At 44.5% G+C, this 24,772-nt stretch overlaps 1 protein-coding gene across 2 annotated transcripts in view; it reads left to right on the top strand.

Annotated features, from left to right (window-relative positions):
• Window positions 1-24,772, top strand: part of Ptprt (protein tyrosine phosphatase, receptor type, T) — a 718,198-nt gene that overhangs the window by 95,854 nt on the left and 597,572 nt on the right. For both annotated transcript variants that reach the window (XM_013010741.1, XM_013010740.1), the window contains exon 5: window positions 4,994-5,168. In XM_013010741.1, coding sequence (XP_012866195.1) covers window positions 4,994-5,168 — 175 coding nt within the window. The remainder of the gene's footprint in view (window positions 1-4,993; window positions 5,169-24,772) is intronic.

Below are 24,772 nucleotides of genomic sequence, written 5' to 3'. Positions count from 1 at the left end.
TGCAAATTCTTTATACATGGACTCTAATACTGGCCATTTGTGGGAAGCATTATCTTGGTGCAGAGCACTTGAGCTTTCCTCTGTGACCAGTGTTCTATGAAGGTCACTTCCCAGCTCCATTAACAATAAAAGAAAGAAAGAAGATTCAGACATAAAATACTATCAGATTTCAAAGCAGCGTTGACTGGGGGTTTACGGAGACACTATGTATGAGTCACAGTAGGAGAAGGCAAAGCCAAGGAATTGCCGGGTAGTTTGGATACTGTGTTTATTCTGGATAGACCCCTTGCTAAGCCTGTCCACCCAGCTTGAAATAACTGTGCTGTGGCTATCCAAAGCTCACAGCTTCCTTCCCTAGGGAACCACCCCAGTCACATAGGAAGTGCTGTCTTCCTGCTGTCTCAGGAGCAGCAGGCTTAGTGAGGGGCCCTGGTAAGGTAATGACCATGGGGTGACTCCCTGGGTGGCCAAACAGCAGCTCAGAGAGTTGACGAGGGTGAGTACTCTGGACTCTGATTTTGACTGCATCCTTGTTTAGCCTCTTTCCTCATCCAATCCTGAAAGTGATTGATAGATCATTGCCTCCGGTCTGGCTTTCTGGAAGCACGCCCCATATGGGAAATGTATTCCTTTCGGTCACCGAATCAGAAGGACTAGAAGATGATTAGAATGACAGGCATACGAGTTTGGAAAGCTTACCACCAAAAGGAGTATGCTCTGACATTTCAGGGGGAGGTTAGATTTCTATCTGAAAGATACACTATAAGAACCAGAAGAAAATTGCCAACAAGCCAGCATGGGCAGATAATGGTGGGGACAGCATCCCTCCCAGGCTTGGGTTTGTAGTCATCATAGCCTGGTTCTCTTTGGCTCTTCCCAAGCCCTTCCCTACATAGTCTTCCCCCCCCCACCTACCTCCTCTTATCTTAGGGCTTGAACTCAAGACCTGGACACTGCCCTTATACCTTTGCTTTTTTTTTCTCTCTCTCAAGGCTAGCACTCTACCACTTGAGCCACAGCTCAAGTTCACTGGAGATAAGAGTCTCATAGACCTTCCTGCCTAAGCTGGCTTCAAAACCACAATCCTCAGATCTCAGCCCCCTGAGCAGCTGGGATTCCAGGTGTGAGCCACCAGCATCTAGCTTATACTTTGTTTTCTAGTCAGCCCTTGATTTCGGTTCTAGGTTCCTAGATTCAGTACCTTGACCCTTAGTACTTGCCTACCCTTCCCTGCCTTGTCAGCCAGTCATCCTCACAAGCTATTCCCATCTGGACTCTTCTCTCTGAACATCACCTACATTTCTCCTTGGCCATAGTCCATCACGTCATGATTTCTATCATGACTCTGGGCTCTCCTGCTCGCCCTGTCCTGCTGTTGCCTGCTCCCAATATGACAAGCATGATTATCTAAAGGCCTATTTTTAAGAGCTTTTATAAGACAACCTGCAATTTCCTATCCTTCAATGGGAGAAAGCCTCTTGGTTCAGGAACTAAACAGAAAACTGTGAATCATTATGGGAGGGAGTACTTAATCCTCTCTGCTTTTGCTAGTCTCTGACATTGTTCAGAAGATAAGTAAATAACCCTGGAGCCAACACCAAAACAAAATGTAAACTAAATGGGCATCATGAATAGTTTGCACTTAACCAGCTTTCTTCTCTTTGTGCTAATGTGGAATCATAAACCTACCATAGCTTAAAACAAAACGGATTTAGTTCTTTACCATTATAGAAGAAGTCAGAACGAAAGCTAGCATCGAATTATTGGTAGGCTGTGTGCTTTCCTCTCAGAAGGTCCTGAAAGAAATGATTTCATAGCCTTTGCTAACTATGTGAAGGCTGCCTGCCTTCCCTGCTTCTTGGCCCCTTTCTCCAGCTTCAAGCCAGTAATCACTCAAATCTCCCTCCTGGAATATCATTCTCCTGTCTTCTTTACACACACACACACACACACACACACACACACACACACTTGTGATTACCTTGAGCTAGGGTGAATAATATAAAACCACCTCCTTTTGTAAGATCCTTACCTGAATGACATCTTCAAAGTGTCCTTTGCCTGGTTCTAGGGATGAGAATGTGGGCAACCTGAGAGTGGGAAGGGAAGGAGGTGTAATTCTGTCTGTCATGTTTTCTGTTTTCTCCTAATTTTATGGCTGATTTCAAGAGCTCTGCTAATCCCACAATATATCTCCATGTAGTAAGCATTTCACCGACCTCATTTATGCCTCTTTGCGACTCGATTGTAGACCAGTTATCTTCTGGGGAAGCCATCTTTGACTGGGAAATAGCTACAGATGAGAAGTTTTATGTCAGATAGATTTAATTTTTTGTGCATTATTTTTTGTCTGTCTAGATCTTCAAGTTTCTTTATCCTTTAGAGTCAGTATCTTTATGAGCCTCGATTATTTGAATTTTTATAGATCTTAGTAAATGGATGGCTGGTCTCCTCCCCCCCTTCCTTTCCTCCCAACCTCTCCCCCTTTCTTTCTTCTCCTTTTCTCCCCTCTCCTCTCCTTAACTGTCTTCTTGCTTTCTTTCCCTTCCTCTCTTCTCCTCCCCTTTCCTTCCCCTCCCTTCTCTTCTCTCCTCTCTTGTTCATCCTCTCCCTCTTCTCCTCTTCCCCTCTTCTCCCCTCCCTCCTTTTTAATCTCTCAGAGTTCTGAGCTGCTCAGGTCATGTTCACTTTTGCTTAATTCTCTTTACACATGGAACCTGGTGTCACCCTCTTGATCACACTGTCACACATGTGAGCAAGGCAAGGGGCCTGGGGGGGGCATAGTTGGCCTCCGTCCCAGTGACACACATGGATTTTTTTAAAATGGCAGCCATTGAAGCTGAGACCTCTGCATTCACATCCTAGCTCTGTAGCTCCCATGATGAGCAACTTTGGACAGGTGACTTCACTTCTCTGAACCCCACCACTTTCTTACTATAACCACCATGGTGGCGCTGTGGAGCCTTGTTCAGCAAAGGGAAAATAGGCTCCTTTTGGTGACTGTTACTTTCCAAGCCCATCCATCCATCCATCCATCCATCCATCCATCCACATCTCTTCTCCAAATCAAGATGCATTCCTGGTGTTCACCACCATCTCCTCTACTTGTCAGTACTCTGTAATGAAAAAGGAAGTTGCCCGCAGTGTCTGCCACCTTCACATACTGAGTTGTTTAATCTCTTACTTAGTTTACTAAAGCCATGGGCCAAGTAGTGAACAGTTTCAACCCTACTGACTCCGCTTCCCCTTGCTCTGTCTTTTTTCCTGGTCATGTTGAGCAGTTTCTGGCTAGGACGGGGCTCTGGTTGCCTCCAGGACTCTCATGGCTTTTTAAAGATACCATTGACTTTATTATTGTGATGTGTAAAGATGATGTACATTTGAGACAGACAGCATAGAGACTGAGAGGAAGTCAAAAGAAGGAAAATGATCCCTCTGAGCTTCCATCTAGTCTGGAGCCAGCTTGCTGTTTAGCTGCCTTTAGATGAGGGCTTTGGTCAGTTTCCTGCCTTCACCCTTCATTGTTCCTGAGTGATGTAGGTGCTATTTCCTTTGCTCCTGCATAGCTGAACAGGTGTCTTGATTTGCTTCTGTGTCCCTGTTTTGATATGCCACAGATGAGAGATGGGCTGCAAGGCGATGTAGGCTAACAGAGTCAGCCAAGTGGTGAGACCATTTACATTGTGGAGGACGCATCCTGGAAGACTGAGGATGTGGCAGTCATATGACACAAGGGTTCCCTCAATCCAACAGACAATTAAAACCACTCAATTTCACTTGAATAGAACAAATGTAAGTCAAAGCGGGTAGAGAGGGAATAAAGTCTTGAGAAAGCATGTTTCACTTCAAGTTGGAAAGCCTGGATGAGAGACTTATTTGCTCTACTGTTTAGTTAACCTCTTTGACATTTGAATCTTTCTGAGAAGAGCAGCAGCAATGCACACCTCAAATAAGCTAGTGAGAATTACATGAAAATACTCAGTCTAGAGTCTGGCACATGTTAGGTGCTTAGTAAACGTTTATTCAAACAATACCTGTGGACTGCATCTTACCTGGAGCGTGTCTGAGTCTAAGGCAGAATATCAGACTCAGAATGCTAAACACAAAACACCTTGTGTATTCACCTTGATTCTAAGACTGTCTATGAATGTCTACCAAGTTGGCCTTGAAAATGAATAGAACAATGAGGTGTGGGAAGCTTACACTATGCCTCAAGGTTTTAAGAGAGAGGCGATATTCCCAGGGACCCAGGAAGCAGTGCATGGCCAGGACAGAAGAGGCTGAGAAGCCTCCTGTGCAGGTGGGGCTGGGTGTATGGCTCAGATACCAAGGCACCAGCTGTGTAAGTCAGGCCATCTTTTACCTCTCTACATGGGCTGAGTTTTCATTAATTTACCTAAACACATTTTTAAAGCAATACTATGGTTTCTGCTTAAATAATGAAGGGAAACAAGAAGGAGAGGGCTGAAGAATAAAGGACAGCCTCAAATGAGACTAAGCAAGAAGCCAAAGATACCCATCGCTCACACCTGTGATCTTCGAGGTTCGAAGATAGCCCTTGGCAGGAAGGTCCATGAGAGTCTTACCTCGAGTTAATCACAAAAAAGATGAAAGTTGAGCTCAAATGATTCATGCCAGCCTTGAGTGAAAGAGCTAAGAGATATGCCCAGGTCCTCAGTCCAAACCCCAGTACCAGTGTGCATGTGTACACACACACACACACACACACACACACACAACATACAAGGTGATTAGAAGGGACTTTTTGCCTTGTTTTCTTCTCACCAGGCATCCCGCTTCTTGCCTCCACTCAACAGCCAACTTTTTTTCTTGAGTCAGATCACTAGCGGAAACCATAGTGAAAACTCTCCATTATTCACAGGAAGTCCTGGGTCCTGGGACCATGGGAGTAGGGCCAGCACCCCTGTTAGAGGTTGCCTGGAAGCCAGGAATGCTATGATCTCCTCTCTTCTTCTCTTCCTCTGTCCTGCAGCAATGGAATGGCAGAGACACGGCTCTCATGGTCACTCGTGTGGTCAACCATAGACGCTTCTCAGCCACAGTCAGTGTGGCAGACACTGCCCAGCGCAGTGTCAGCAAATACCGCTGCGTGATCCGCTCGGATGGGGGGTCTGGTGTGTCCAACTACGCGGAGCTGATCGTGAAAGGTGAGTGCCACCGGTCCACAGGGCCACCTCTAGTTGGCTGGGTTGGAGGGCCTTTTCAACCCCATCCTTACACCCGGAAGTGTAAGAACACCTTCTTCCTGCTGTTACTCCTACCTGTGATGTGCTTTCCTGTTGCTCCCTCCCACTACCCCCAAATAGGAAACTTGTGATATCATGCAACATTGCATTACTGCTCAAGGCAGAAGCTAACATGTATGACACTTGCAGGAAAGCCTGGGTGACGGGCAGCACAGAAGACATCACTAAATTTGGTCTTAGTTTGTATTTAAAGTCAGGAAAACACTCACACACAACACAAAATCTATAGAAAACAAGTGTCCTTGGCAGTGTGCTGCAGCTGTGTTCTCGTACAATGGCTTCTAAGGGATATTTTAATTGAAAATTCTCTACAATGACAATATGTGTGTGGGGGGGGAATTTTTTAAATAAATGATCTTGGCCCTCGTTCGTCTTGATTTAGTTATTGGCAGTTTTCTTCCTCTTGTTCACCTTGAGTTATAGTTTGTATGCTTTCCACGAAAGCATACACATTGCTTCCTTGGCTGATTTTTCCCAGGAGCGGAGTATCCTACTTGTGTTTGATGCTTTCACTCAGTTGTGTTATCATACTTAATGGGTATATATTATTTCATCCAAAGCAGTTTCCTGGGCTTTTTTGTTGTTTGTTTATTTCAGATAGTGTTGCACTCTCTAGAGACTCTGCTTTTGAACTGCAGTCCTCCTGTCTCAGCTTCTTGAATGCTAAGGTTACAGACGTGTGCTGCTATACCGGGCTGCATTTTCCTGTTCCTAAAAAGTCACCTTATTTTCAGTTACTTAGGTAACTCCAGGTGTTCGTGTGTTTGTTTTTTGTTCATTTGAGTACATAATAATTAATGCCTCTTGCATTTGTAAAGAGAACATTTTTATTCCAGTGAGTGGATTCTTTTCCTTAGGACAAATTCTCCAGAGGTAAAGTTGGGAGGGTCAAAGCATAAGAACATCTTGATAGATTTTTCTTTGTGTTGCAATATTGCTTTTACAAAAAAAAAGAATTTGACAATTTATGCTGGCAACAGCAGTGTATGAATGTACTCATTTTGCCTGTGTTATGTTCACCGATTAAAATTTCAATATAACGTAATGTAGTGAATGAAATAATGAAGCTGCTTACATTACACCAGCTGTGGAACTGTTTTGGTGTGTTTGAAGAGGGGGGAAACATCGATCAATCCACTGAAGGCTTTGGTGTTGATTTTGCAAAGTGTGGGTTGGGGTGAAGGCTTGCTCTCTCTTTGTTGGCAACCATGTGATCCATCGGTGGCTTTACTGCCACCTGCATGGGGAATTGTTCTCGGGCTGTTTGACTCTAGATGGAGATGTGCATGGTTGAGGATGTACCATCACTGCGGACTCATTTTTAATAATAGCTTCTTCCAGAGAGCTCCCCTGTATCCTCTCTTGGTCACATTCTGTCTCACCCCTTGTCCTCTAGTCTATGTAGCGCCTATCAAACTATGTTAACAACTTCCCTTTATTTATTTTGGGTAGCTTTAGTCTGTCTTTTTAGGCTATTGCTCCCACGACAGAAGGAGAATTGTCTGCTTGGTTCTAAGTACTGCCACTCAGTGCACAGCCTTGGCATGGGTTCTGTGTATTCTGAGCCATGCAAACTGGCCAGTGGCCGACTATTTTGACTTGTGCAGTCAGTCATTTCCTAAAACATAACTTAAAACGTGGTGGAATGATGGATGAGTGAGTGAATTACTGGCCTCAGCAGGCATTCATTTAATCACTATAATGTCATGAGCACTTAAGCCAAAGATCAACCCATTGGGCAATTGTGAACCAAACTACTTTTATACACACAAAAAGTCATCTTTAAATTCATTTACATGAGGTGCCGTTAATCTATAAAAGAAGCCATCACTTTCATCGGCTCAGGCTCATTATCTGTGCTTTCTGGGTGTCATAAGATTGATTTGTGTGGCATCGTGGCCTTTGCAGTCCTTTTTGTGACTATGTCATTTCCTGAGCCGTCCCCTGGAAAACTGAATGTACTTCTCTCATGGCTCGCTTTCCATTCTGGACTGGGAGCTATAGAAGTGAATGTCCTGGTTTTCTTGAGTTCTCCATGGTCTTATAAACACCTAGCCTGGGCCTGGGGCAAAGTGAGTAACTGATAGAAGAATAAGGTGAATGAGCATGGGAATTAATGCAGCACTCTGATGTCTTCATGCATAGACAAATGAGACAAGAATATGTGTGGCTTACCCTTTCCATGTGTCCTCTATTTTTTTTCTTCCCTCCCTCCCTTGTAAATTAAAATTTATCATTTTTTAAACAGTATATGTTTTAAATATTGGAAAAAGCTGTATCTCTGATGCTTTTAAATCTTCATATAACTGCTACAAGAAGTCTAAGATTGACACAAATTTACCTTTGTTGCAAATAATGAAACTCATTTTATTTTGAGACAAGATTTGATTATGTAGCCCAAACTGGCACCACATTTATGATCTTCCTGCAAGAGGCAGATCATTTGATCGCAGGTAGGGGGAAAGAAGACTCCGACACAAAGTGTGCAGGAGCCCAGAATATACTAAAGCACCACTGCCTTGATTTGAAGAGGTGACCTCTGAAATGGCACTCCATCCTTTATTGGCTGTGCAGGCTAAGTCAGAGTTCACACTGGCCCCAGATGCACTGGGCACGAGTATCTGTGAGACCCAGAAGCCACCACTGCACTAAACCTCCTCATCTGCAGCTTCTGCCAGTTTAAGGCATGTTCTGGGTGGTACCTAGCTCCTTCACTGAGGATAATAGGTTGGAGCTCTCTGTAATCTTGCTTCATTATTACACCTTGATGAGATTCATCCATATCTTTGGCATAGAAATTTCACTTTTATTAAGGCCTATATCCATCTCATTTTAATATTTGGTTGGTGATAAGCCTCGAACTTGATCCCTTGAACGTTTTGGAAAGTCTTTCACGTATGCTATCTCATTTTATCTTAATTGCATCTCTGCACATTGGTTTTGTTTCAACTTCTTTTGTGGTAGAGAGAACACACACAGCCAGATTGACAACCCCAGGGCAGTCTTAGGAGAGACTTGGGTCTGGCTCACCCTGTTTAGGCCACACCTGGAGGGCCTAGAGATTGTGGTCCTGTTGGTAACCTGGTATCACAATTTTACAAACAGTGCCAAAGAGATGTAGATGGCAGACAAGCAAGCAGGGCTTATGCACTCAAGCTTGTGCTTTTGCATGTGTGTACTCTCTCTCTCTCTCTCTCTCTCTCTCTCTCTCACACACACACACACACACACACTTACAGAAAAGAGCATGAGCTAGTAGCATCCAAGCTAAACAAGAGAATGAAAGGCAGAGGCACCCAGAGGCAACTTGTTACCCAGGAGTGCGAACCCAGCAAGCATTTGGAGGCAGTGAACAAAAGCCTCTGGGGAAACTGTCTTCTGAGCGATGACTCACTTTCCCTCCTTCCACTCTTCCCCAAGAGCCCTCTGCCTTGGCTGAGTCAGGATGCATAAACATGCCAATACTGATGTATTCACATTTCTAACTAAGAAGTTCTACAGTAAAATATTCATTTACCCATTTTTAAGGAGAGGAGGAAAATTGAAAAACAATGCAAAAAGATTCTCCGGGGTCAAGCATTGTCTTAGGGGCTGAGGCAGGGCCCTGTGTCTCCTCCTCCTGAGCAATGGTAGATCTCCTCAGCACCCAGCATGGGCTGAGTGGCCAGGAGCCTCTGGCTGTCCCTGGCATGGCACAGAAAGAACATGATCCTTTTAGGGCTATCCTCCCTTGGTTCCTATCAGGACAGGACTCTGGGGCTGAGACACTCAGGCTTGAATCCTAGCCCCATCTTGCCCCAGCTCTGTGACCTTGAACGTGACATAAACTTCTCAGGGCCACAGCTGGCATATCTGGAAATGAGGATGTAAGATTCCTCTCTCAAAGGCTGTCGTGGGATAACGGATGCCAGAGTCCTGAGAATCACACCTTAGTAGACCTGCCAAAAATATTTAAATAAAGTAAATGACCCATCCAGGTAAGGAAATCCAGGAGGGATAGAACAACATTTTGAGTAGCTGGTCCTTTCTCCTCACAGGGTGATGTGTAAGGAAAGGGAGAGAGGGAAACATAAAAAGGGGGCATGGGGGCCTAGACATAGCCCCACCTGGGTCCTTCCTCCACTGAGCAGTGAGGAAAGCTCAGTAGCTGGCTGTCTTGTTGTCATCCATTCGGCCACATAGGCCCATCCTTTCCACCTGGCATCCTTAGAACTCTGGCTGTGGCTGAGAGCTTACAGGACTCAGTGTCTGAGGGTGCTGGGTGCTGGTGGTCCCTGTGAGGGTTTTTACAGACAGTGCTTGTGGCTGAACCCAGCGGTGGAGGGCCAGGTGGGGACTCTGCTTCTCCTCACACAGGTCAGCTAGCTCATGGCTGGCTGGCTCCTGGCCATCCTGGCACGATGAAGATCAGGGCTGTGGAACAGGCAGCCTAATTCGAGTGTAGGTAATATCAAATTCTCCGGGTGACACACAGACTGCAATGAAAGCAAATTGGAATTACTTAATTCCGAAGAGCTGTTTATTGAGTTGCGATAATGTACTGGGTATATGTTAGATTACTCTGTAATTGAGGTTTTTCTCACTTGACAACCCAGCCCCTCAACCTACCTGTTCCAGGCCAGTGCTCCCGAGCGCACTTATTTTCTCTCTCTCTCTCTCTCTCTCTCTCTCTCTCTCTCTCTCTCTCTCTGGTCTTCTGAGTATCTTCTATTTCAAAGTGTTTTAGCTCCACTCCACGACGAGCATGCCTTCGACCAAAGCTATTCAGCTGCATCCGATGAAATGATTCTAATTCATCAGTCTGTGGGTGGTGATTTTTAAACCAGTTCTCCAGTTTTATTTAACAACTTCCCCAGTGCCCAGAATCCCTATCAATATGGGGTTAGTGTCTCAAAAATACATAATGCTGGTGGGCCTCCCCAGATGTTCTGACTTAACTTCTCCTGCGAGTCTGATTTATGATACCTTAAGTGGGGTCAAGAGTAGGAAATGTGGGTTGAAACTTGAGCTTCAGTGTCAATCATGGACTGAGTAACTCTAGCGTACATTCCTCATCTGAACGATGGGATGGAGATATCTAATTGAGTCTTTGTGATACAGAGACAATATAATGTTATATACATATGCACACACACACACACATATATGAATGCATGTATAAATGTATATACACACATACTCAATCCAACAGATAGACCAATCCTAGAAGAAGGCAAACACCTACAAAATTCTATCTGTAACTACTAGTAAAATTACTCTTACCATTATTATTAGGGAAGATTGTCCAAAGACAGGGTTCAGTTTTCCCCTTCTCTGGCTTAAAGGAGGACTACCATACCCTGGGGATATTTAAATTTAGATCTTGGGAAGATCTTCCCTTTCCTAAAGAAGGATTTTGGTTGTCAAATCCAGTCCATTGCTTGAGGTCATTAGTAAAATGCTTCATTTCCCTTGTGTGGTCTTGTTTCTTTTCCTTCCTTTGTAAATGTCTTGTTTCTGTGGATCCCAATGTTGGGATCCAGCACATGGAGTATCTTCATCATGGGTTGGCAGTGGTAGGCTGTCCTATTCTGCAGGAGCATGCTTACACAGTACACTCCTGTCCTGACATGGGCTCTTTTGCTTTCCTGCTTGTGTGTTTCTGTAGCAACTTGAGTTGCTAGTATTCAACCTTCGGTTGAATACTAGGATGGCTGGAACAATTGGCTAGCTTCTGTTTTCATTTGTTTAATGAAGGTTTATTGAGCCTAATCAGGTATAGGTGCTAGAAGCTCATGTCTGGCAAGGTCACAAACAAATCTATTGTACATAGCCATGGAATTTATGTCCGACACCTGCTAGACTAGCTTGCAAATCTTAAATATAATCTCTGTCCTAAGTATTATTAATATCCCTTTTTAGGAAAGAAGGTACAGAGACTCAGAGAAGCAATAGAGCTTTCTCCAGGTCACATAGCTGAGAAGTAAAGTTAGGCTTGCCTGTTTCTTCTTTCTAGACCATGTGTTTTGAAAAACCTGCTGTGGAGGTCCTCCTCTTGGATCTGAGCTGAGGAATGCAATCTAGAAACATCTGGGAGGGTTGGGTAAACATTCCTATTTGAGCTGGATCCTGTGGCCTCACAGTGTTACGATCTGGCACAGCCTGGATCCGTTTTGAGATGTAAGTGGTGGTCATATTTGGGGCTAGATAGGAGGACTGTGTACTCTTTGTACTGGAGTTTTATTTGGGAGGAGTAAAGGGCTTTGAGGGACTCCCATTCATGGTTCCTGAGCAGAATGCCGACACTCATAAGATCTCTACATGCCCCTTTGGGTCCCTTCTCCCAGTGCTGCTTGTGTGCAGTGGAAAGTCAATCAGGAATCTGGGTGTGGTCAAAGGCCCAGGGAGTGTGTGGAAGAGGAGTAAAAGGGGCTGGGCCCCTAAAGTAGGTGAGAGGCTGGACTTGAATGCAAGGTGAGGCAGGGAAGAAGAATCATGCACTAGGGAAGGTATTTTCAAACAAGTGGCCAAGATGGCCCAGTCCTGCTAGGAAAGTCCGGGGTTCAGTATCGGACTCAGGGTGTCAGGAAGTTGGGGTATTCATACCCAATTCTGACTAGCTATTGGCAGAATGCTTCTCCTGCGGGTGTTAATTTCCTACCATTACTATACTATTGCACATGACATAAATCTGTTTTTTTCCTGGTCTTTGGAGAAAGTCTGTGGCCACTGAGATTTGCCTATGGCAATCAGAAGTTGCCCTACATACACTAAAATGATGAAGGTGAGAAATGGGAGTAGGATACAGAAATTCTGTTCCAGAAAACCCATGTATCTGTGACTTCGTTAGGTGATCAAGGTTGCACTACTGCTTTGTTATTGAGAACACCAGGAAAGGAGAAGCGCATTTTTGGAGTAACAACAAAGCCAGCAGCCATACCTTCATTGAGAGTACCAGGAAAGGACAGGTGCATTCTGGGAGAAGAGGTGGAGACAGCAGCCACAGCTTCATTGAGAACAACAGGGAGGACAGATGCATGCTGGGAGGAGAGATAGCACCAGCAGACACTCAGCTTTGTGTCTGGAATTGCTGGTGTGCTGTGAATGCTCCTTTAGAAGTGGATTCCCCTCAGAGGCAAAAGGGGAAAGCTCTACTTCTTTCTCAGAGGGGCCTAAAATCAAGCTTGGGGAACAAAATCCTGACCTCTGTGTAAATTCCATCTCCTAAGTCTTTATAGAATCTATCACTTCCTACCACCTGTTTGTCCACTCCCTAAATCAGGCAGAGATTTTCTGCCAGAAAACAATAGTTAAGTATCCTGAGGTTTCTGGGCTAACTATTGAGGTCTGCCATTTTAGCAGAAGGAGCTCCAGGAAATATTCAAATAAATGAACATGGCTGAGTGCCCAAACAAACAACAACTTTATTTACAGAGACAGGCAGAGGGCTAAATTTGAGCCAAAGGCCATCATGTGATGATTACCAATCCCTACCCTAGTTTTTTTTTCAGCTGGAGATTAGTCTTATCTCCCTTTCTCCTCCCTCCACTCTTCCCCACTGAGGTCTATTCCCTATCCAGCAATCTGCATGAGAAGTTGAAAACAAGAGGGATAACAGCATTTCCCTGCACAGATCTTCTAATGTTTCCTGTCATACTTAATCTAAACTTCTCACCACAGCCTTCCAGTGTGGCTTCCATCTATCCCTCTGATTCCTGACCCCCAGACTTGTACTTGTCTTCTCACCCTCTTCTCCAGCCATGATGTTTTATCTCCTATTCTTTGGAACACACTAAGCTAGGTTTGACTTTAGGGCCTTTGCATTTTTTTTTTTCTCTGTGACTGACGTGCTTTTTCTTCCAGGTAATTATGTAGCTCACTTGTTTTGTGTCCTCTGATCTGTGCTCTGTCTTCAGCTTCTCAGAGAGGCCTTTCTTGATTCACTTATCTATAAGGATACCCACTCTCCCCACTCCACCTCTACCCCTTGAAAATTGGTCTCTTTGTTCTATGCTTTTGTTTGCTTACTAAGTCTTATCATAACCAGTCACTGTCATTTCTGTCTATTGGTGCATATGTTAGTTCACTTTCCATCGTTGTCATGAAATAATGAACTTATAAAAAAGAAAAGATTGTTTGGGCTTACAGTTTTGGAGATTCCAGTCCAAAGTCAGGTGGGCTTCATGCTTCCGGTCTACTGGTGGAGGTACTGGATGGAATGGTGCTGGATGAATACATGCTAGAGAAAACTGCTCACCATACAGTCAGGAAACAAAAGAGGAAGAGATTAGTGTCCCACAATTCCCACCAATGGCACACTGGATGACCGAAAGACTTCCTACTGGGACCCATTTCCTAAAGATTACATCACTTCCCAGAAGTTCCATCCTGAAGACCAAGCCCTTAAGGTCCTTTTATGACCATCAATATCCAAACTGCAGCTCTGTATCACCCATCTTTCCTGTGGGAACATGAGTAAATGAAGAGAGCAGTGGTCCTGCTGTACTTTGAACATGGGACAGGTCCCTGAGCTAGAGGGGCTTTGACACTCCTGACAGATCCACATTCCGTCCCCCCATCCCTGCCCAATCATACAGCCTCTGGAAACACCCCACACCATCCCTTTCTTTATTTTGAATTGTCTTTTATAAGTTTTATATCTGATGGGCACATAATAGCTGCACGTTTTTAATGAGTGTAGTGTGATACTGGGATGTGCTCACTACAAAGGAAGGGGTTGCTTAAAGAGATGGATGTTTATTACCTTCAGTTACCAGTGGCACTTCTTCCTTTGTTGAGGTTCTGGCTGTTGCTTTAGCTCTCCTGTTTTGTCTCCTGCCGCTGAGCAAGCTCAGTCTCTTTTGTTAGATGGGTTTCTTTTCCCCCTTTCCTGCAATTTGTAGCTTTCCCCTTCATTCCTTTATCCCTACTGTAGAAACGGGTGCTTTGTCATTTCTCTTGTGGCCTTCTTCCCACCTGATTTGATTACAATTTGAGATTTCAGTGCACCTGCCCCAGCATTGCTGTTTATGCAGTCTGTCATGTGGTTATTCGAATAATCATTAAAAAATCAAAAAGCCAAAAGCCTTCTTGACCTTCATTAGGCCCCTTTAAGGGAAGACTTGCCTCGTGATAACCCTACCCACCTCCTCAAGAGTCCTGCATCCTGGAACCCAGATGCTTGAACCAATGTATGAATATTTATGCCCTGCGATGCCCTCTGGCCTTCTCTACTATATGTGTGACCTTGGCTTTCAGAGCAGGGAAACTACTTCAGCATCCTCATCCTTATCCTATTTTGAAGGCTTGTAGAAAAGTATCTGAATGCTTAGGTTCTCATTTTTGTCTTTCTTCAGTCTTTATATTTCTAAATGGGTGCCATGATCTTTTCCCATAATTGTAGCTCTCAAGGATGTGCGGATTATATATTAGAGATCTTGGTTTCAAATCCAGTTTCTACCCTAGATTAGCTTTGGGAATTAGCACCACTGTTCCACAACTCCTTAAACATAAAAAGGGATAGTGATGCCAGCTCCCCACGATTTAGAAGCAGAAATCCTAGGTACACACAGTTGTCCTTACCATCTACCTCACCCCCATATTTTCCAGCTGTTCCTCCCTTAGCCTCTACCTCCCTCAGCCTTTGGTAATGTCCCCATTAGCTTTTCATAGGAAGAGAGAAATGACAGATGGGATAAAAGTGAGGAACTTAACTTGAACATATGTGTGTGGGGGAAGCTAACGGGGAGCTCTCTCTGTATATTGTACTCTATACAGGCATAGAGACCAGCTTATTTTTAAAGAAGCGTAAATGTGGATAAATAAAACCTGACAAGTATTGGTTTCCCTGAATTATTTTGACTACTTCCTCAGCTGCATGCCGATGTGTTGCATTAACAGTTTTAACGCATTTGGAAATTAAATCAAATGGCAATTGCATTAAATCCTCGCTCACTTGGAACATTACCCTTCTGTGTTCAAATGGAAGAATGAGCTGGGCTGGGGAAGGAGCTGCAAAGGCCATAGTTAGCTACCATGTGGACCACTGCCTGCATACCAGCCACTTCACCAACAGTCTAGACACAGCCTCTCATTCCCTTGTGAGCCCCTGTTGCTGGTGATAGTGTAAAAACTGATTCTTCAGGGCCAACAGATTCACACATCCCAGGCCTGGCCTCTTTATTTCTGACAGTCCTAATGCTGGTACTGTATTCCATAATTTTCCATTTTATAGCAGACTTATGTAGGATATTGTTCTTAGGGAACTACATTGGAGGCACAACTAAGCTCACGTAAGCTACGGTCTCCAGCTTTGGAAGGATGCTCACATCATGGACTGCAGCCCAACTCACCTCTGAAACTTGCAGCCTCTGCCTCCAGTAGGTTTGTAACAGAGGGAGATTTTCTCCACCCTCAAAAGGCAAATGTTAATGTCCAAGGAGTTTTGATCATCATAATTGGAATGGGGACACATGGACATTTACCGAGCAGAGCTCAATATTGCCAAACTTCCTGTAATGCTCAACACAATTGGCCTTTGGGCTGGACCATTCTTTACTTCAGCTCCCAAAGCTAATTGTGCTTAGTCTGAGAGCCTTGGCCCATATATTCCTCATGCTGCTGCTTGATCCCTGTTGCCCTGGTATTCAGCTGCAATCCTATGGACTCCTGGACAGGTAGGGTGTGAGGTGTAACAGAAGAAGGGCGAACTGGTCATGTGGCTGTGAAGAAGGAATTTTAACATATCTGAGCCTGGTCTTCCCTGTCTGGAAAATTCTGGTTTCTCTGATCTGTGACCGAGGATTTCTCTCATTTTGCCATCAAATATTCATGGAGACCCATGAGTTTCAGGCCAGTAAAACTTGTTTTTTTTATATATTTTATTTTATTTGTGAAGATACTGTACAGAGGGGTTACAATTACATGGGCAGGATAATGTGTACATTTCTTATCAAGCATTGCAGCCTCCTCCTTTTGTTTACCCTTCACATCCCTTCCCAGCCTCCCCCCTCCCCAATCCTTCTCCTTCCCCCCTTGTAAAGCTCGTTTTGGACATGACAACTTGTACTTCTCATTGTTGCAATAGGTCCACCTGTATCTTTAAACAACTGGTTTTTCCCCATCTCCTCCTCAAGTTATACTGACATCAAATATAGTGAAAGCAGGGGTTATACTGTGGGGGAGGGACATACAAAGCAACAAAGAGATAATCTTATAAATGCATTAGAAACACATGCATGAAAGAAAAAAACATTAAAATACATATCTAAGGGTTCATTTTCCTGACATCACATTATCTGACCTTTTCCACTTGACTCATAGATATACTAGATATTGCAAATAAGGGAAACCATGTTTCTTTGGAAAATCCTAGCTACTCAGGGGGCTAAGATCTGAGAATCATAGCTTAAAGTCAGCCCAGGCAGGAAGTCCATGTGAATTTTTTTTTTTTTTTGTCGGTCGTGGGGCTTGAACTCTGGGCCTGGGCGCTGTCCTTCAGCTCTTCAGCTCAAGGCAAGCGCTCTACCACTTGAGCTACAGCGCCACTTCCGGTTTTCTGGTGGTTTATTGGAGATAGGAGTCTCACGGTCTCTCCTGCCCGGGCTGGCTTTGAACCGCGATCCTCAGATCTCAGCCTCCTGAGTAGCTAGGATTACAGGCATGAGCCACCAGCGCCCGGCTTTCAGGCCAGTAAAACTTGTTATGTGTATGCCCAATACATGGGCTTCCCTCTTCTCTGTGTAAGACCAGTCCTTGTAACCAAGGACTACATTTCCCAGGATGCTTCTTTCTCACTAGGGTCCTGTGATTGGTCAGAGGAACCAGAGCGGAAGTACTATAGGTTCTTTCAGGTTCCAATAGTTTAAGAAGTCATTCTCCACACCTCTCTTCCCTCTTTGGTTGACCAGACACAGACAATGCCAAGCTCCTAGGAGGTAGCAGAGTCATGATGTTGAACAAGCCTGGGCACCTGAACCACTTTGTGGAGGAAAAGTATGGGTTATGCAGGCCTGTTATTTACACAGTAGAAGATTATTATTGTCTTAAGCTAAAAGGTCTTGCTATTTATTTTTTATGCACAGCTAACATCTTAATTGATACCATTTGGATCACGAAAAGCCATTTACAACCTCCCTAGACTTAGCCACTTAAAATTTTCTAGCTGGCTTGGAAACAAATGGGAAGATGCTTCTTTTCCTTCCATTGAAAGTTCCACTAAGGTTGGTTAATAACCTTTTTTTCTGTCAGATTCAGAATTAAAAACGCTATTTGCCCTATTTACTGATACAGTTTACAGATTTCAGAAGAAATGAGCTCAGACCTGTGTGTCAGTGTTAAGGAAAAGGGCAGAAGGTGCCCTTGGCTGTGGTCAGGGTCGCTCAGGAACTTTGGAAGATTGGGTAGCGGCTGGGTAATGCATTGAGTTGTGATACAGGTGGGTCTGAAACCAGGATTCCATGGACTGGTGATATTCCTGTCAGGCAGGACCTGATACAGAAGGCAGAGTGTGCAGGTGTACAGTCTAAGTCAGCTCAGATCTGATGGAGCCCCGTGACTTCAACAGAGGATGAATGTTGTGGAGAGATAAGGTAGAGTCAAGTGTTTTGAACTCCAGAACCTAGCACTGCCAATCATTTAGAAATAATCCTCAGGAAGCAATAAGCAGGAGGCAGATGCGGGGGGGGGAGGGGGGGAGAAGAGAAAGAGGAAAGGAGGGCGGGAGAGAGGGAGGGAGAGGGACAGAGGTCTGAGAGGAGAGCAGTGGGGAAGCTCTGTAAACAGTGAGGTTGCTCACATACACATTGCATTGATCTGGAAGTCCACCTGTCTCCAGCTGCATGTATCTTCATTCCTGTCTTGGAAGCTCAGAAGAAGGCCTTAGGAAAGTGATACCTGAGGAAGGAATGTAGCCTCCATTTTGCTACTTATTAGACTTGAAGGACTGTTTTTGGGGTCCTCAATTTCCCTACTTGTCACGAGAAGGTTGCATTCTACAGATGTGGCTCACTTATTTCCTCTCTTAAATAATGGAATATCTTGCTAGAATATCATGAGAAAGAAATGATACAGGTCTGATGAATCATGGGACTTCTAGAACAGTACAAAATCTTTCTTTCCCTACCACCTGGGCAGGTGGAATAATTTTTCTACTTTGAAGATTTTTTTCTTCCCTAATGCATATGTGTCTCCTCCTATTTCATGCTTTCCTAGACATGGTATAAAAGAAAGCTTGGCTCTCTCTTCCAAGGAGATGAGCTTGCATCAGCCTTTTATTATTAGAGTAGCATGCCTGTTGCTTTCTATGTGTGTCAAGGGAAAGATATGAGTCATGTCCAGCCCAATAACTGGAGCGTTTTCCTTTTCTGATGTAATGCAGCTTGGTGACAATGGTTGTCCATTCACAGTGAAGGACAGCCTCATGTTTCCATTAATCAGCAGCTGAATGTGTCTGTGGTTTGCTCATCTGATTGGTCTTGCACACATGAAGAGCTGAGGGTCCCCACAGTGAGACAAGGATTTGGCTTGCAGAGCCTTCCAAGTACTTGAAGATGCTCTGCTTAGGGAAGCAAGGGCCTGCCCTTTAAGAAGCAAGACTCTTGGCTCTGTCCATTTCTTTTGGTCCCATTCAACTCTACAAAGTGACTAAGCCTCCGTTTCTCCATCCAACAACAGGTAAGAATACATCCCTTGCCTCCTGTTTTCTGAAGCACACTGAAATATGAGACTCACAGAATTTGGGGCCTTTTGTTCTTACTAGCTGGAGAAGTTCAAAGACTTGTTCCACATTCCTCGTTTTCTTTTTTAAGTTTTTTCCTTCCATTTTTTGGAACATTTTTATTATCTCTCAGTAGTTGTACAAAGGAGTTGCCACTCACCAAAGCAGGTTATGAGTACAGTGTATCTTGATCACTGTCATAACTTTAAACATTCTCACCCACCCCTCCCAAACCACCCTTTCCCTTACTGATCTTAATTCTAGGTATATATTTACTTTTGTTTTGCCCTTTGACAGAGCAGTTTATGTGTACAATGCATCTTGAGCTGTGTCATTATTCTGCTTTCTTTTCTATCTCCTCTCCCTCACATTCCCCCAGCTAGGCAGGAAGGTACTTCTCAGCCCTCTGCCTCCATTTGGACATACGGATGTGTGTCACCCCTTTCAGTCCAGTCCTATGGAAAGTTCCCTGTGTGCGGACCCTCTGGAGACCACGTGCACATGTCAAGGTGGCAGTGTCTCTGGGTAAAAGCCTGGGTCCCTCAATGACTGTGTGGAGTTGACCACCACATCATCAAGTCACAGCCCTGGGCTGTGGGATGTAAATGGGCCTAAGATGGACCCACTGTGACTCATCCAGCTCACAAGGGAAGCATCATAGGCAGGCTCCATTCACTGCCTTGATCCTTGCTGCCTTGATGGCTTAGAAATCTCTTCTGGCTTTCTGTGCAGAAAATGGTACCCAAAACATCCAGGCCGTGCTTCTGCCTCAACTCAGACCTTTGTGGGAGCCCCATAGTGACCACTGTGGGGTTTTCCATGGGATTTGGCATTTGCTTTGTCTAGACTCACAGAAAGAGGAGGTAGACAATTTTTCTGCCTTTGAAGATGCTTTCTCTGAAGGTGGCATCTTCTACCACAGCCACCTCTGTACTCACCTCTAAGGCGGTTTCTCTGTGACTCCCTACTGGGAGCTGATCATCCCCTCTGTCCTTCACCAGTTTTTCTCCTCATAGACTAATGTCGTCCATTAAGTGATCAGCCAAGCTTGCAGGCAGGGAGACAAGTGTGACTTGCCCTGGTATCTTTGTATGCCTCTGCTGACTACCAATCTTCCTTGATTTACTTCTTGACATTAGTGTGATGTAGAGGTGAAAGGAGCTTCAGGACCCTTCCTCCCAGTCTTTGGCTCCATGCAGCAGATTCCTGGACCTTACCTGTGTCTAGGAGCCCTATTGGGACTGCCCATCCCCAGTTGATGTCTTTCTCTCCTTCCCACTGTGGGATTCCTGATCCATACCTTCAGTTAGTCAGTCAGGGGGCTGCCCCAGAAAACATAGAAGATAGCCCACAATTACATGAGCAGTGATTGCTTTTACACAAGGGAGTCAGTGGTAGGTATTTCTGCAGTCGTATCTCGGAAGAACTCCCTGAATCCTAAAATTAGTTTACTATCAGGAGACCCTCCCCTCTCCTGAAATCCCACTGGCTTGTGGGGATGAGGGTAGATGTAGCCTTTTCTGACGTGTTTATGTTATTAAGGGCATTTCTAATTTTATCTGCGCTCCATTCCTGCTGACTTGCCTTCACAGTTCCTTTGCACTCCTTACACCTTTCCTGTGCTCTGCGCCATCCAAATTTGAAACTCAACTCCCTTTCATTATATATCATAATCCTTCATCCAACACACATACACACACACACACACACACACACACACACACACACACACGCCCTTTCTCTCTCTTCCCATCCTTCACACTCATACACATACTCTCACACATTCAAGTTCTCTGTGATGTAGCAGACATTTGAGGATTTCCGGTGTTGAAAGTTTACAGAACAGAACTATAAGGCCCTCACATGGGCTATGAGGAACCCCTGCTTGGACAAGCGCCCTAGCCACCCCATCTGGAAGCTCTCCGTGCCTGTGCTGATATCCTGCTGAGCTGCCCTGGTTCTTCCCCTCCTGTCTTTTCCTTGGAGGCTCTTAGGGAGAGCAGTCTGACAGCAGACAGTTTTGCCGTGGGCCCTGTTTGCACAGCTCATTTCTGCCCGCCCCACTTGCCAGTTCTTCCCCATTGGCTTTGGATTAATTCCCCCTGGCAGAGCCTTAGCTCTCCCAGTCTTTCGTCTGTTTGCATCATAGAAGTGGGGTCCATCTCACTGCAAGAGGGATGCGCCTTTGTCTCAGTCCTTAAGAGCAACAGCTGTGTGAGTCTGGACATCTCTGCCCACATCTTGTTCTCACAAAAGGAAAACAAGAGGATCCAGCAGAAACCACTGAATGTGGGGAACCCCCACCCTTCAATCTGCATCCTCAGTATGAGCTTTAGCAGCCTAAGTTTGTTGTTGTTGTTGTTGTTGTTTTTAAGGATTTTTTATTATTACTTTTTATTGTGAAAATACCGTACAGAGGGGTTACAATTACATGGGCAAGATAATGAGTACATTTCTTATCAAGTATTGTTGCTCCTCCTTTGTTTCCCCTACCCACCCCGACCCCCCTACCAGATCCTCCCCCAGATCCTCCCCCCCCACCAAAGTTGTAAAGTTCGTTTTTTGACATAATGACTTGTACATCTCATTGTTGCAATGGGTCCACCTGTATCCCTATTTAAACGATTTGTTTTTTCCCTTCCCTCCACAAATTATACCAACCTCAAATACAGTGAAAGCAGGGGTTATACCATGGGGGAGGGACATACAAAGCAACCAAGAAATCATCTTATAAATATGTTAGAAATAATTGCATGAAAGAAAAAAAAACATTTGAATACCTATCTTGGGGTTCATTTACCTAACATCAACTTATCTGACCTTTTCTGCTTGTCCTAAACTTATACTAGTTATTGCAAATATGGGACCTATGTTTCTTTGGGCCTGGCTTACTTGACTTAATATAATTTTTTCCAACTCTTTCCATTTCCTAACAAATGGGGCAATGTCATTCTTTCTAATTGAGGCATAGAATTCCATTGTGTATATATACCACATTTTCTTGATCCATTCATCTACTGAGGGGCATCTGGGTTGGTTTTATATCTTAGCTATGGTAAATAATGCTGCAATAAATATACTTGTGCTGGTAGCTTTAGTGTGGTCTTGTTTGTGATCATTTGGGTAAATGCCCAAAAGTGGGATTGCTGGGTAATGGGGGAGTTCTATGTGGAGTCTTTTGAGGAACCTCCATATTGCTTTCCAAAGTGATTGAACAAGTTTACACTCCCACCAACAATGCAGTAAGGTTCCCTTCTGTCCACATCCCCTCTAGCATCTGTTGTTATTAGAGTTTTTGATTATAGCCATTCTAACTAGGGTGAGGTGGTATCTCAATGTTGTTTTGATTTGCATTTCTTTTATGGCTAGGGAAATTGAACATTTCTTCATGTGTCTATTGGCCATCCTTCTTTCCTCTTCAGAGAAATTTCTCTTTAAGTCTTTAGCCCACTTATTTATTGGGCAGTTGTTTCTTTGAAGATTTGTTGTTGGGAGGTTTAATTTTTTGAGTTAAAAAAAGACTTTAATTTTTTGAGTTCCAGGTATATTTTAGATATGAGACCCTTGTCGGTTGTGTGGCTAGTGAAGATCTCCCAATCCGTGGGTTTTCTATTGATCTTGCTAGCTATGTCCTTTGCCATACAGAAGCTCTGCAATTTTATGCAATCCCATTTGTCCAACCTTTCTTTGATTTGTTGTGTTTCTGGGTCTCTATTAAGAAAATTTTGGCCTGTGCCAAGGAGACCTAGGGTTTCTCCTATTCCATCCTAGCAGCCCAAGTTTTACTGAATAGAGTCCCAGAGGGAGTCTGTGGCTGTGGGCATCCACCTCATGGTGCTCAGGGCTTTCTCCTCTATGTTTGCTGCTCTGTTAGTTTCCTCATTGCCGTTCTCTCTTCCATGTCAGTGTGGCAAGCCAGGGGATGTATCTGAGTATCAGTTCCAACAAAGGATTCTGCCCAGAGTGGTCTTGGCTAGGTGGAACATCCCAGATCAGATGAGTCCAGCCATTCTGCATAGTGGTATGGAGGGGGACCCCGTCAGACTTGTGAACCTAGTTCTGTGGTAAGAGCCTGAAGAGCCAGGACTTCCAAGATGAATATGATGTATAGGGGCCCTTCCCTACAAGAGAGACTTTTGAGGGGACAGAAGCGGGCCGCACCCTTCCCCACTGGAGAAAATGAGTGGACTGTGTGCAGAGTGAAGATGGTTGGGTAGATGGAAGCCTCGAGTTTGTCCCCAACTCGAAAGATTAAATGATAATTCCTTATTTTGTCAGCCTTTCTGTAGCTCAGGCCAAGTATTTCCTCTCCAGGGAGGACTTCCCTGGCAACTCTGCCCACCATCATTAACTGGATTAGATGTCTCCACACATCTCCTGCCTCTTGGCAGAAACCCCGGCTAGACTACATTCTCTTTGAAAACAAGGGCTGTGTACAATTTGTCTCTTCATTTTCAAGACCGTGGTATGAGGCAGGGCATGATGGTTCACATCTGCAGTCCCAGCATGTGGGAGGCCCAGGCAAGAGGAGCACAAATTCCAGTTTAGCTTGGGCTAGACAGTGAGATCCTATCTTTCCCACTCCCTCACCCAGATCACCCTGTCTAGAGGAATTCTGTTGGTGGCAGCTCACTAAAATAGTTCTTTAATTATATATACATATTATATGTGTGTACATATATATATATATATATATATATATATATATATATATATAATGTTTTTGCTGGTCATGGTGCCTGAACTCTGGGCCTGGCACTATCCCTCAGCTATTCAGCTCAAGGCTAGTGCTCTACCACTTGAGCTACAGCATCACTTCCAGCTTTTTCTGCTTATGTGGTGCTGAGGAACTGAACCCAGGGCCTCATACATACAAGGCAAGCACTCTTCCCAGCCCCTATGTATGTTTTATACCCCAAATATCCCACAGCGATCGATTTTTACATTCTAGAGGTAGAATCAGTGATTCTGAGAGGCTGAGTGTCTGGGTTTAGGGCACAGAGCATGGAGGTGGTAGGATGAATGGCTCAAGTTCTTCTGGAAAGCAGCACACAGACAGGCACACAGGAGAGCAGATGCTTGTGGTGGGTGCAAGCTGCTCTTGCCAAAGCTCAGGGATTTCTGGAGGCTTGGATGGCTGGGGGGCGGGGAGCAGGTCTGGCTCCTGGCCATTCCCTTGGGAGATGGTGGCATTGGGAACGGAAGCCACTGCTGTCACTGGTTCCTGGGAGACTTCTGTTCTAACTGCTCTTTTCAAGTGTGGTGCTTGTAGTTCCGTGTGTGTGTGTGTGTGTGTGTGTGTGTGTGTGTGTGTGTGTGTGTGTGTGTGTGTGGAGGGGGGGTGCATAGTGTTTGTAGCAACTGTTAATGACAGGGCTACAGAAAAAGACTGTCTATTTTGGGAGTTAAGCTTCAGCCTAAAAGAAATAAAAATAAACATTGAGAGTTTTTTTAAAGAAAAATATGTGGAAAGAAATCTATTCCATATCATAATGTTCTTCTTCCCGGTGAGGGTTTAAGTGGGGATTTGTCGGGGTTGGAGTTTGGGGATCAAGGGTTAAATCCTGGGCCTTCTTTGCACAGGGGATGTCACCTCCTCTACTTCCTGCTGACTCCAAGGATAGGAGGAGTCATGCTTGGTCTGCCTGAAGCCCTTGTCACTGGTTCCATCAGTTCTAGAGTTAACCTTGACCCAGCAGGAGGGTTGTACTTTCCTGGGTCTACTTTCTAGTTATAATCCCTCAAGTTGTGCCTCATCTGTCCAGCTCATACCCACAGCTCCAGATGTTCTCACCAATAACTACAATAA

The sequence above is a fragment of the Dipodomys ordii genome, unplaced genomic scaffold, assembly GCF_000151885.1.
Source record: "Dipodomys ordii isolate 6190 unplaced genomic scaffold, Dord_2.0 Scaffold13, whole genome shotgun sequence".
In the NCBI taxonomy this organism is placed as follows: Eukaryota; Metazoa; Chordata; class Mammalia; order Rodentia; family Heteromyidae; genus Dipodomys; species Dipodomys ordii.
The sequence above is the reverse complement of the archived record's forward strand: the minus strand, read 5'-3'. Positions and strand labels throughout refer to the sequence as shown.